The following is a 12,801-nucleotide window of genomic DNA, read 5'->3' as shown; positions in this document are numbered from 1 at the left end:
GTAATGTGTGTTGTGGGGTTGTAATGTGTGTTGTGGGGTTGTAATGTGTGTTGTGGGGTTGTAATGTGTGTTGTGGAGTTGTAATGTGTGTTGTAATGTGTGTTGTAATGTGTGTTGTGGAGTTGTAATGTGTGTTGTAATGTGTGTTGTAATGTGTGTTGTAATGTGTGTTGTAATGTGTGTTGTGGAGTTGTAATGTGTGTTGTGGGGTTGTAATGAGTGTTGTGGGGTTGTAATGTGTGTTGTGGGGTTGTAATGTGTGTTGTGGGGTTGTAATGTGTGTTGTGGAGTTGTAATGTGTGTTGTAATGTGTGTTGTAATGTGTGTTGTGGTGTTGTAATGTGTGTTGTGGAGTTGTAATGTGTGTTGTGGGGTTGTAATGTGTGTTGTGGGGTTGTAATGTGTGTTGTGGAGTTGTAATGTGTGTTGTAATGTGTGTTGTAATGTGTGTTGTGGGGTTGTAATGTGTGTTGTGGGGTTGTAATGTGTGTTGTAATGTGTGTTGTGGGGTTGTAATGTGTGTTGTGGAGTTGTAATGTGTGTTGTGGGGTTGTAATGTGTGTTGTGGGGTTGTAATGTGTGTTGTGGGGTTGTAATGTGTGTTGTGGGGTTGTAATGTGTGTTGTGGAGTTGTAATGTGTGTTGTGGGGTTGAAATGTGTGTTGTGGTGTTGTAATGTGTGTTGTGGGGTTGTAATGTGTGTTGTAATGTGTGTTGTGGGGTTGTAATGTATGTTGTGGGGTTGTAATGTGTGTTGTAATGTGTGTTGTGGGGTTGTAATGTGTGTTGTGGTGTTGTAATGTGTGTTGTGGGGTTGTAATGTGTGTTGTGGTGTTGTAATGTGTGTTGTGGGGTTGTAATGTGTGTTGTAATGTGTGTTGTGGGGTTGTAATGTATGTTGTGGGGTTGTAATGTGTGTTGTAATGTGTGTTGTGGGGTTGTAATGTGTGTTGTGGTGTTGTAATGTGTGTTGTGGGGTTGTAATGTGTGTTGTGGTGTTGTAATGTGTGTTGTGGGGTTGTAATGTGTGTTGTAATGTGTGTTGTGGGGTTGTAATGTATGTTGTGGGGTTGTAATGTGTGTTGTAATGTGTGTTGTAATGTGTGTTGTAATGTGTGTTGTGGGGTTGTAATGTATGTTGTGGTGTTGTAATGTGTGTTGTGGGGTTGTAATGTGTGTTGTAATGTGTGTTGTAATGTGTGTTGTAATGTGTGTTGTGGGGTTGTAATGTGTGTTGTGGGGTTGTAATGTGTGTTGTGGGGTTGTAATGTGTGTTGTGGGGTTGTAATGTGTGTTGTAATGTGTGTTGTGGAGTTGTAATGTGTGTTGTGGGGTTGTAATGTGTGTTGTGGGGTTGTAATGTGTGTTGTGGGGGTTGTAATGTGTGTTGTGGAGGTTGTAATGTGTGTTGTGGGGTTGTAATGTGTGATGTGGGGGTTGTAATGTGTGTTCTGGGGTTGTAATGTGTGTTGTGGTGGTTGTAATGTGTGTTGTGGGGTTGTAATGTGTGTTGTGGGGTTGTAATGTGTGTTGTGGTGTTGTAATGTGTGTTGTGGTGTTGTAATGTGTGTTGTGGGGTTGTAATGTGTGTTGTGGGGTTGTAATGTGTGTTGTGGGGTTGTAATGTGTGTTGTGGTGTTGTAATGTGTGTTGTGGTGTTGTAATGTGTGTTGTGGTGTTGTAATGTGTGTTGTAATGTGTGTTGTAATGTGTGTTGTGGGGTTGTAATGTGTGTTGTGGGGTTGTAATGTGTGTTGTAATGTGTGTTGTAATGTGTGTTGTGGGGTTGTAATGTGTGTTGTGGTGTTGTAATGTGTGTTGTGGGGTTGTAATGTGTGTTGTGGGGTTGTAATGTGTGTTGTGGGGTTGTAATGTGTGTTGTGGGGTTGTAATGTGTGTTGTGGTGTTGTAATGTGTGTTGTGGGGTTGTAATGTGTGTTGTGGGGTTGTAATGTGTGTTGTGGGGTTGTAATGTGTGTTGTGGGGTTGTAATGTGAGCGTGACCTTGTCTGTACAAGCGGGTGAAAGTGAGCACTTTCTTCTTGTATCCTCGTGGGAAAGTGAGTTAGTTATCGTTTGTATTTGTGTGAAAGTGACTCGGCTCATTTTCAGCTGGTGAAAGTTTCTCCTTTCTCAGTACTAAAGTTGTACGGAAGGTGACATATTGATCCAGTGAAAGTGATACAGTTCATGATCACTTGGTGTAAGCGTCGTTTCTGTACACCATACGGTGATAGTGACATTTTCAGCTGTATCAGCTATAGCAAGTGAAAGTGAGTTTCTCTCTCTGCATTGACTGGGAATGTGTATTTATCATGTTCTCGGTAATGAAAGTGACTTTGCTCTACCCAGTAGCGCAAGTGACACTTTTAAAGAAACGATCATGCTAAAATATATATACATATTCATATGAGTATTAGTGAAAGTGAAATATTCCCTTACCAGCTGGTGAAAATGATACTTTCTCTCTAGCAAATAGTGAAAGTGATCATTTTCTCTGTACTAACCGTGAAAGTTTCTCTTTCTAGCTAAAGAGAAAATTGCACAAAATTACACTTTCCTCTTCACCTTCAAGTGATAGTGACGACCTGAACCACTTTCAGAACATTGTACATTTAGAAGATTTTAAAAGTTTAGAAATTTTGAAAGTTTTAAGCCTTCGTGAGAAAAACCTTCATTCAAAAATTTATTGGAAAATGTTATTAATTTTTTTTCATTGTAAACTTGTAATTTAAATTATTTCATGTAAACAAAAAAATTTAAAATTTGTACTTAAATTTAATTTTTTACATTTTTTTATCTTAAAATTGCGTTAAAAAATTTCAAGTTTAAATTTCCATCTAAATAAATTTCTTTAAAAAATATGATATTTTTTAGATTTAAAATCTAAATATCAAATTTGATTTGTCAACTACTCAAAGATATCAACTGAATCTGCTGAAAAGATAGTAAATTGATCTATTCAAAGGTATTAAATACATCTAATCAAAGATAGTAAATATATCTATTCAAAGATAATAAATAAATCTAGTCAAGGATATTAAAAACATCTATTCAAAGATGGTAAATAGATCTACTAATAGTAAATAGATTTGTTCAAAGATAGCAAATATATCTATTTATAGATAGTAATTACATCTATTCAAAGATAGTAAATATATCTATTTATAGATAGTAATTACATCTATTCAAAGATAGTAAATAGATGAATTGAAAGATAGTAATAGATTTATACAAAGAAAGTTAATAGATCTATACAAAGAAAAACAAATATCTAATCAAATCAAACAAGAAACTCCTCTTATCTCAGTTCCTTTTCAGTCTTTAATCGCTGTTATCTCCTAATTAATATTAATCTCAAAATTAATCATTAATCTTGCTGCTAAACTCAATTACATCATTATTAAATGCTCAATTTTAGCATTGTGTGGCTTGGCTCATTATTAATTGTGTGTGGCTTGGTTCATCATTAATTGTGTGTGGCTTGGTTCATCATCAATTGTGTGTGTGGCTTGGTTCATCATCAATTGTGTGTGTGGCTTGGCTCATCATTAATTGTGTGTGGCTTGGCTCATCATCAATTGTGTGTGGCTTGGTTCATCATCAATTGTGTGTGGCTTGGTTCATCATCAATTGTGTGTGTGGCTTGGCTCATCATTAATTGTGTGTGGCTTGGTTCATCGTCAATTGTGTGTGGCTTGGTTCATCATTAATTGTGTGTGGCTTGGCTCATCATTAATTGTGTGTGGCTTGGTTCATCATCAATTGTGTGTGTGGCTTGGCTCATCATTAATTGTGTGTGGCTTGGCTCATCATCAATTGTGTGTGTGGCTTGGCTCATCATCAATTGTGTGTGGCTTGGTTCATCATCAATTGTGTGTGGCTTGGTTCATCAATTGTGTGTGGCTTGGCTCATCATCAATTGTGTGTGTGGCTTGGCTCATTATTAATTGTGTGTGGCTTGGCTCATCATCAATTGTGTGTGGCTTGGTTCATCATCAATTGTGTGTGGCTTGGTTCATCATCAATTGTGTGTGGCTTGGCTCATCATCAATTGTGTGTGGCTTGGTTCATCATCAATTGTGTGTGGCTTGGTTCATCATCAATTGTGTGTGGCTTGGTTCATCAATTGTGTGTGGCTTGGCTCATCATCAATTGTGTGTGGCTTGGCTCATCATCAATTGTGTGTGTGGCTTGGCTCATCATTAATTGTGTGTGGCTTGGCTCATCATCAATTGTGTGTGTGGCTTGGCTCATCATCAATTGTGTGTGGCTTGGCTCATCATCAATTTTGTGTGGCTTGGCTCATCAATTGTGTGTGGCTTGGCTCATCATCAATTGTGTGTGGCTTGGCTCATCAATTGTGTGTGGCTTGACTCATCATCAATTGTGTGTGGCTAGACTCATCAATTTTGTGTGGCTTGGCTCATCAATTGTGTGTGGCTTGGCTCATCAATTGTGTGTGGCTTGACTCCTCAATTGTGTGTGGCTTGACTCAGCATCAATTGTGTGTGGCTTAACTCATCAATTGTGTGTGGCTTGGTTCATCATTGTGTGTGGCTTGGTTCATCATTGTGTGTGGCTTGGTTCATCAATTGTGTGTGGCTTGGTTCATCAATTGTGTGTGGCTTGGTTCATCATTGTGTGTGGCTTGGTTCATCAATTGTGGGTGGCTTGGTTCATCATTGTGTGTGGCTTGGTTCATCATTGTGCGTGGCTTGGTTCATCATTGTGTGTGGCTTGGTTCATCAATTGTGTGTGGCTTGGTTCATCATTGTGTGTGGCTTGGTTCATCATTGTGTGTGGCTTGGTTCATCAATTGTGTGTGGCTTGGTTCATCATTGTGTGTGGCTTGGTTCATCATTGTGTGTGGCTTGGTTCATCATTGTGTGTGGCTTGGTTCATCATTGTGTGTGGCTTGGCTCATCAATTGTGTGTGGCTTGGCTCATCATCAATTGTGTGTGGCTTGGTTCATCATTGTGTGTGGCTTGGCTCATCAATTGTGTGTGACTTGGTTCGTCATCAATTGTGTGTGGCTTGGTTCATCATCAATTGTGTGTGGCTTGGTTCATCATCAATTGTGTGTGTGGCTTGGTTCATCATCAATTGTGTGTGGCTTGGCTCATCATCAATTGTGTGTGGCTTGGCTCATCATCAATTGTGTGTGGCTTGGTTCATCATCAATTGTGTGTGGCTTGGCTCATCAATTGTGTGTGGCTTAGTTCGTCATCAATTGTGTGTGGCTTGGTTCATCATTGTGTGTGGCTTGACTCATCAATTGTGTGTGGCTTGGTTCATCATTGTGTGTGGCTTGACTCATCAATTGTGTGTGGCTTGGTTCATCATTGTGTGTGGCTTGGCTCGTCATTGTGTGTGGCTTGGCTCGTCATTGTGTGTGGCTTGACTCATCATTGTGTGTGGCTTGGTTCATCATTGTGTGTGGCTTGGTTCATCATCAATTGTGTGTGGCTTGGTTCATCATCAATTGTGTGTGGCTTGGTTCATCATCAATTGTGTGTGGCTTGGTTCATCAATTGTGTGTGGCTTGGTTCATCATCAATTGTGTGTAGCCACTTAGCTTTATAATTAACATTGAGGCTTCCTAGCTGGTGTACTGAACAAAGCTTAACGTTTATCTCTTTAATAATAATAATAATAATTAACACAATTATTTTAATAAACTCATAAAAAAATTACAAATAAAGAAGATCAATCATATTTTATAAATAATTAGTTCTAAATTACTGTAATTGGGCTTGTAATTAATCAATTTCAATTATTGTTATAATTGTTAATTACTGTAAATAATATTGTAATATATCTTTTACGAATGTAACAAATATTATTAATATTTGTTCTAGTGATACTCGAGCCCGTGCTCTTGTTGGTAGTGACAATGAGGGACCATAGTACATATACTGACATATTGAACACTTAGAAAGTACACATCGGTACTGTTAAATTTGGACAAATCGGAAAAGATGTTTTGCTTACACAGACAAACTAACCTAATCTACCTAGGCCTAATTCATGATATGTGAGGCCTAGTATAGTACATATGTGTACTATACTAGGCCTTGGAATATTTAAGTTTCTTTTTTAGGTTCATTTTTTTCTTGTAATTGCTTAATACGTCGATATATGTCCGATGGTGAACATAGTTACAAAACGTACTGTGTAAGCAGGAGGACGGGTTGGACTCACATGTTATAGAGTATTATGCCTGGACGTGTGTTTGTTTGTTTGTTTATCTATGTGGTTTGTCTAATGTGTAATTTATCTCTCTGTTGTGTTATATAGTGTGATATATATACACTTCTGTTTGTAGGATGCCTGTGTGTATGTCTGTCATTGTGTCTCTGTTTGTCTCTGGCTGTCTGAGTCTCTGTCTCTCTCTCTGTTTCTCTCTCTCTCTCTCTCTCTCTCTCTCTCTCTCTCTCTCTCTCTCTCTCTCTCTCTCTCTCTCTCTCTCTCTCTCTCTCTCTCTCTCTCTCTCTCTCTCCTCATCATTATAGCTTTTAGCTGATGTATGTTTTTGTATTCCATAACATCTTGATGTTTTTGTCCTCTGTGTTTTTTACATTTTATCTGTTTTTAAATCGTAATTTTTATGGCTTAATTCTTACTTATTGATGTTTTGCTTAAACTCCCCAGTCATCTTGTATACCCTATACCCCCCCCCCACCCATCCTCTCTCTCTATCTCAACTCTCCTACTATCTCAATTCAATGTTATCTATTTATCTAGACCTTTCTCTCTCCCTCCCTCCCTCTGTGTTTAATTGTCTCTCTTCAACAATCCTAACCTAAGAACACCCTCCCTCCCCCTCCCCCCCCCTCCAATATCTCCCTCACTCTCCCCCATCTTGTCTCCAATCTCTTCCTCCGCCATGATGAAGAGTTCACCATCGATACATTTATCTCTTCTTATCAGTCTTCATCTCCCGTCTTCTCTTAACACCCTCTCTTAAAAGTATCTCTCTTGAGCCTTTTTACTGCCATGAGCATCTCTCTCCTCCATCATCTCAAGTCTCTCTCTCTCTCTGTCTCTCCCTCTCCAGGGGCAGGCTCCTGAGGCAGAGGATGAGAACACGCCACAGAAACGCGTCGATAAGATCTTCTCGCAGATGGACAAAAACAACGACGAAAAACTAACGCTTGATGAGTTTAAGGAAGGGTCGAAAGCCGACCCGCGGATCGTGCAGGCGCTCTCCCTCGGAGACAACTAGGCGTTCGCTCTAAACGAAAGACCAGATGTTCGTAGAATTGAGTTGTGCGCTCGATCCGGGTTCGGTTTATCGGGGGTTTAGAGGATTGGTAGTTTACGGGGGTTAATTTGATTGATATGTTTTTAATGTGTGGTTTGAGGAAGGTTTTTTTCCTTGTCTAATATTTACCTGTTCTTTTCTTTCTCCCTTTTTGTGGGGTTTTAGGGTCAAGCGCCCGAGGCGGATGATGAGAACGCCCCGCAGAAGAGAGTCGACCAGATCTTCTCCCAAATGGACAAGAACCACGACGAGAAGCTTACCTTAGAGGAGTTCAAGGAGGGATCTAAGGCCGATCCCAGAATTGTGGAGGCTCTCTCCCTTGGGGATAACTGAAGGGCCTTGGAGCCATATCCGGCCTCCACTGAGGACGTCCTCCTTAAAGGTACGCTTGTAGCCGTACATCCGGACGCTCCAGGCTCAAGAGGATGTTACTCCTACTCGAAGCCAGAGGTCTCTAAGGACTTTTTTTTCGTAGCCATATCAACTGAAGGTTTGGAATCACTCACTACTTCGAGGTCGACTTTCAAGATAGTTTCGAAGACCGTAAATCTCGAAAATCCTTCTCTCCGAGGTGTTCCTCCAAGGATACTCAAGGTCGACCTTCACCAAGGATACTCAAGGTCGACCTTCAAACTTAGATTCAAGACTGCATGAAGGAAAATATTTAATAAAGGCTTCCACATGCTGCCTTAAATCCAAAGTCTTGATTAAATATGACTGAAGACTGAATTCAGTAATGGTAAACAAAATATAAATGGACTTTTTTAATTATCAAAATCACTCAAGACTTCTAATTCAAAGTCACAATTATTTAGAATAATGGACGTGTGTGTGTGTCATACCTTCAAAGGACAGTTTTTATTTTTAGCTTGTCAAAGTGAACATTTAATATAGACAGGAAGATGCATGCAGCTACCGGTTACTAGTCAATTGACATACGCACATTAATTAGTATACATATACATACATACATTCATAAACACAGATATGCATGCAGTTAATAGTTAATATACATTCGCACATACATACACAATCACAGTTTTATGATGATGTTGTTCAGGTTAGTTGGTATATAAATATATAAATATATATATATGCCATGTATTCTAGGCTTTAAAATGACGTTCCGTGTTGAGACTTCAAGGCAAGTTACTACAAACGCATGTTAGTGCTTGTAGGTCTCTCTTATGTTAACATTTGTTAAATTTTATGCACGAATCAAAGTACCTCTGCATCTTTCCAGGAGAAGTATGTGAGATATGGCCAGAGACAAGTGTTGCTTGGTCCACACAAGTCTGCTTGGTCGAGGATGTCTCCTGTTGTTGACTCTCAGCAAACAAGTCTTATTTTGGGTTTCATCGAGTTTCGGAGAATTTTTTATTAGGGGAAAATATGCTATAGAGAAAGGTTCTTTGATCTGCCGAGATCCTATTGGTGGAGAGTTCTAGGGTGTTCAAGTTCAAGCTGAACCAACCAATCAACATAGACCACACAAAACACGATTTGTCATGTGCCAACCAATAAGCGGCTGGCTGACTTGTCATTGAACAAACGCCAACCAATATCCAGCTAACTGGCATATGATTGGCCAAGAGCCAACCAACAAGTGTCTGCCCTTCTCCACCCACCAATCAGAGGAGTCTGTGTGCTCTTTTTAAGGAAAACGTGCCGATCATAGAATGATTTTCTTTATGGGTGACTAAGGAAATCCCGGCGCCATTTTTTAAATTTTCTAGTTTTTTAGTCGTAATTTTTTTTTTAGTGTTCTCTTCCTGTGCTTGAGTGTGTGAGGTCATTGCATACATAGAATTGGTGCCACTCAAAGTATTATATGTAAAAAAGTATTCAAAGTTTGCTATTGTAAGTAAGTGAAGCCTTGTTTTATCTGTTTTATAAGTGTGAGTGTGTCGACCTTTGGTGAAGATTTTCAAGTTACCCCTTAAGCAGAAGGTCTAAATCAATCACTTTATCGAGATTTCTAAGTGACTTAAGGTCCCTTGAATGTATGAAGAAATCTCTTAAGTAAGCTTTGTTATTTGAACTTAAAGTCAAATTATGTAATCATAAGGTCTGGTTTTGACCTCTGAATGATCGTCGACACTTATATAAGTAATATGAAAGTGAGAATCGAGCCTTAAGTGGATTGCAATGCTCATTAATTCTAAGTGACGCTGGACTCCTGTGAAACCACACTTACGTACAGACAGAGACACACACACACACACACACACACACACACACACACACACACACACACACACACGTTGGTCGCCCTGAAGCGATCTCAATTTTTCTTCGGCCAATAAAAACATCAAATACCGAAACGACTTACACTGGTCTGAGAAGACAGTCAGCCACAATACGAACTCTCCGTGATAAAGTAGGGATGAAAGGGGTGAATGAAGATAATCAACTGCACACAAGGAAAGGGAAGACCAGAGAGAAGAATACATACATCAATTGGAAGAAGGTTACTATATAGAGAGATTCACTCACCTATTCTGTCTGGGGGGAACTATTTAGCTGCCAAAGGGTAGACATTGATAATTCATAACCTACGAGAGAAAAATCTATCAAAATAACACCATCTATGAAATAGGCTATGAGAACATGTTAATCTAGAAATGTTAAAAGGCTTGGATGATGTCGAATCAGCAATGATAGGTTGAGCTAACACCGCCCAGCCGCGTGTATTGAAAGTTACAGAGAAACCAATTTTTGCTGGAATTGTGTAAAGTAACTTTAGCAGAACGTGTATGGGAACATAGGTAGATATGACAATGTCAGACCACGGAGGAAAAATGAAACAGGAATTTCCTTAAGTACTTTCGTATATTAATACATCTTCAGAAGGAGTCACTCCTTCTGAAGATGTTTTAATATACGAAAGTACTTAAGGAAATTCCTGTTTCATTTTTCCTCCGTGGTCTGACATTGTCACATTTTTAATCACGTGTTTATTTTCGTGATATACACACATAGGTAGATATGTATAGAAACAGGTAGATATGTATGGAAACGTAGGTAGATATGATACATTGCAGTGTAAGCATAGATACATATTCATGCCAGAATATAAAAAAAAGAGAATTCCAACACAAGCCTAAAACCGACAAATATGGCTAGCTGAAAGTAAATACTGGCCCGGTGATTAATGTCTCCAAGATGTTCACTGTTCCATTTTTCAGAGATATGAACAGAAATATGTGTTCACTCATAATTTGAACAGTTTATATAGAAAAAAAATTGGTCAGGACTCATTGCATTAGACAACCGGTGGCCGGAAAGGTTTGGGGTCCAAGAGCTAAACCTCATTCCTGCACGTGTAATTAGGAGAGTATACACACACACACACACTTACACTTACACGGGACCTCCAAGTGCTTAAGTGACAGCAGCATCCTCCTTATTCCTCCTCAAGTACTCAAGTGTCTCGGAGTGGTTCTTGTAACACTTAAGTGGCCATCTGGAAGTCTAGGCTCGCTCTCAAGTGAGAGAGAGTGGATGAGAGTGAGTGTGTGATAGAAAGGGAGAGAGAGAGAGAATGAGTAAGAGAATGAGAGAGAGAGAGAGAGAGAGAGAGAGAGAGAGAGAGAGAGAGAGAGAGAGAGAGAGAGAGAGAGAGAGAGAGAGAGAGAGAGAGAGAGAGAGAGAGAGAGAGAGAGAGAGAGAGAGAAGGTCCACTCATCAGACTACTACACCTTGCTCATTTGGGGGTTCTGACACAAATAATATTTCATACTAATAAAATAATTATTAATACAATGCTCTCTTTGTAGGCTTTTAAAACTCTTCATGAAAAACAGCGCCAAAATAACCATGCATATATTTTTTTTTACGTTTTGACTGTCGTTAAATAACCGTTTTTTTTTGTGAAGTTAAAAATATATATTTTTTTTTTTTACCATAGTTAAAAAAAATCAAAATTTTAGACAATGCTTTTTTAGCCAGAAATTTTAGTTTCGTTTGGCTGAAGCTAAAAGCAAAGGTTTCTTTTGTGGGAAATTCGAAACCCTGAGGTTTTTAGCCAAATTAATATTCAGGTCTTTTAACGTAAATTAAAGACCAACTTTAGTTTTTTTGCTCAATTGTAAAAAAAAAAAAAGTCATATTTAAACATGTCAAAACTCTTCAATAATTTTGTGTATATAGCGATTCCTGAGAGTTTTATAAGTCTGTTGTTTCTCATGTTTCTTCTTTCTCATGTTTCTTCTTCATTTTCTTCCTTATTTCTGGCATGTCTCTCACGTTAGCACTCTATGTGTAAAGAGTAGTTGTTACTTCATTGTCTTGTGTCTTAGCATTGCACGCGCGCACACACACAAAGAGTACTGGGAAGACGGGACACCACAAGCGTAGCTTTCATCCTGTAACTACACTTAGGTAATTACACACACACACACACACACACACACACACACACACACACACACACACACACACACACACACACACACACACGCAGGTCGTCAAAGGATGCAACAGTTGAACAGAGACGAGCTCTCACTGTAGTTCAAGCAGTTACAACACTGTTCTCTGTACAGCTGCCAATAGAGGCGATCTGGAATTATTGTTTATGAGATCCGATAAAAAGCTACAATGTGGGTTTTTTTCCTTGTACAAAATACAGTTGAGGGCGGAAGAGAGCCTCAAATTGTTGTTTCATATTGTTTTCATCGGGGATATGGATGTTTTGAGCTCATCTCTCTCTCTGTCTCTCTCTCTCTCTCTCTCTCTCTCTCTCTCTCTCTCTCTCTCTCTCTCTCTCTCTCTCTCTCTCTCTCTCTCTCTCTCTCTCTCTCTCTCTCTCTCTCTCTCTCTCTCTCTCTCTCTCACTCTCTCTCTCTCTCTCACTCTCTCTCTCTCTCTCTCTCTCTCTCTCTCTCTCTCTCTCTCTCTCTCTCTCTCTCTCTCTCTCTCTCTCTCTCTCTCTCTCTCTCTCTCTCTCTCTCTCTCTCTCTCTCTCTCTCTCTCTCTCTCTCTCTCTCTCTCACTCTCTCTCTCTCTCTCTCACTCTCTCTCTCTCTCTCTCTCTCTCTCACTCTCTCTCTCTCTCTCTCTCTCTCTCTCTCTCTCTCTCTCTCTCTCTCTCTCTCTCTCTCTCTCTCTCTCTCTCTCTCTCTCTCTCTCTCTCTCTCCACAACAGAGCAAGCTTTTTATTGGGGCTCCCGAAGGCTCAAGGCGCCACCGCTCACATGAAAACCAAGATGGTAATGATCTCAAAGCCTAATTTCTCTGTCTTGCATTCCCTCAAACTCCTTTCTTTAGAGAGTAGGTTATCGCTTTCACACACACACACACACACACACACACACACACACACACACACACACACACACACACAGTATCAAATTAATACATATATATGAACTTTTGACAGCTTGGCAACCATGCCATTCTTCTTCTCTTCCTAGGAATAGATCGTTCTCCTATTCCCTCCGTCTCCTCTTTCCTCTTTTTTCCTCGTCTCCCCTACACAATAGAAAGGAGAACTCCATAAGCATGTCAGATATACAAGCAGGGGAGACGTAGC

At 39.6% G+C, this 12,801-nt stretch overlaps 1 protein-coding gene across 2 annotated transcripts in view; it reads left to right on the top strand.

Annotated features, from left to right (window-relative positions):
- The window catches only part of LOC123765464 (frequenin-2), a 272,809-nt gene extending 261,871 nt beyond the window's left edge, over window positions 1-10,938 (top strand). The window contains exons 7-8 of one of the 2 annotated variants that reach the window (XM_069339177.1): window positions 7,062-7,256; window positions 7,434-7,574. In XM_069339177.1, the coding sequence (XP_069195278.1) occupies window positions 7,062-7,229 (168 nt within the window). In that variant the 3' untranslated portion in view covers window positions 7,230-7,256; window positions 7,434-7,574. Of the gene's footprint in view, window positions 1-7,061; window positions 7,257-7,433 lie in introns of both variants that reach the window. The other variant, XM_069339184.1, reaches the window with a different exon arrangement.
- The last annotated feature ends 1,863 nt before the right edge of the window (window positions 10,939-12,801 follow it).

The sequence above is a fragment of the Procambarus clarkii genome, chromosome 5 (genome assembly GCF_040958095.1).
Source record: "Procambarus clarkii isolate CNS0578487 chromosome 5, FALCON_Pclarkii_2.0, whole genome shotgun sequence".
Taxonomy (NCBI): domain Eukaryota; kingdom Metazoa; phylum Arthropoda; class Malacostraca; order Decapoda; family Cambaridae; genus Procambarus; species Procambarus clarkii.
This window is presented reverse-complemented; position numbering and strand designations above follow the sequence as displayed.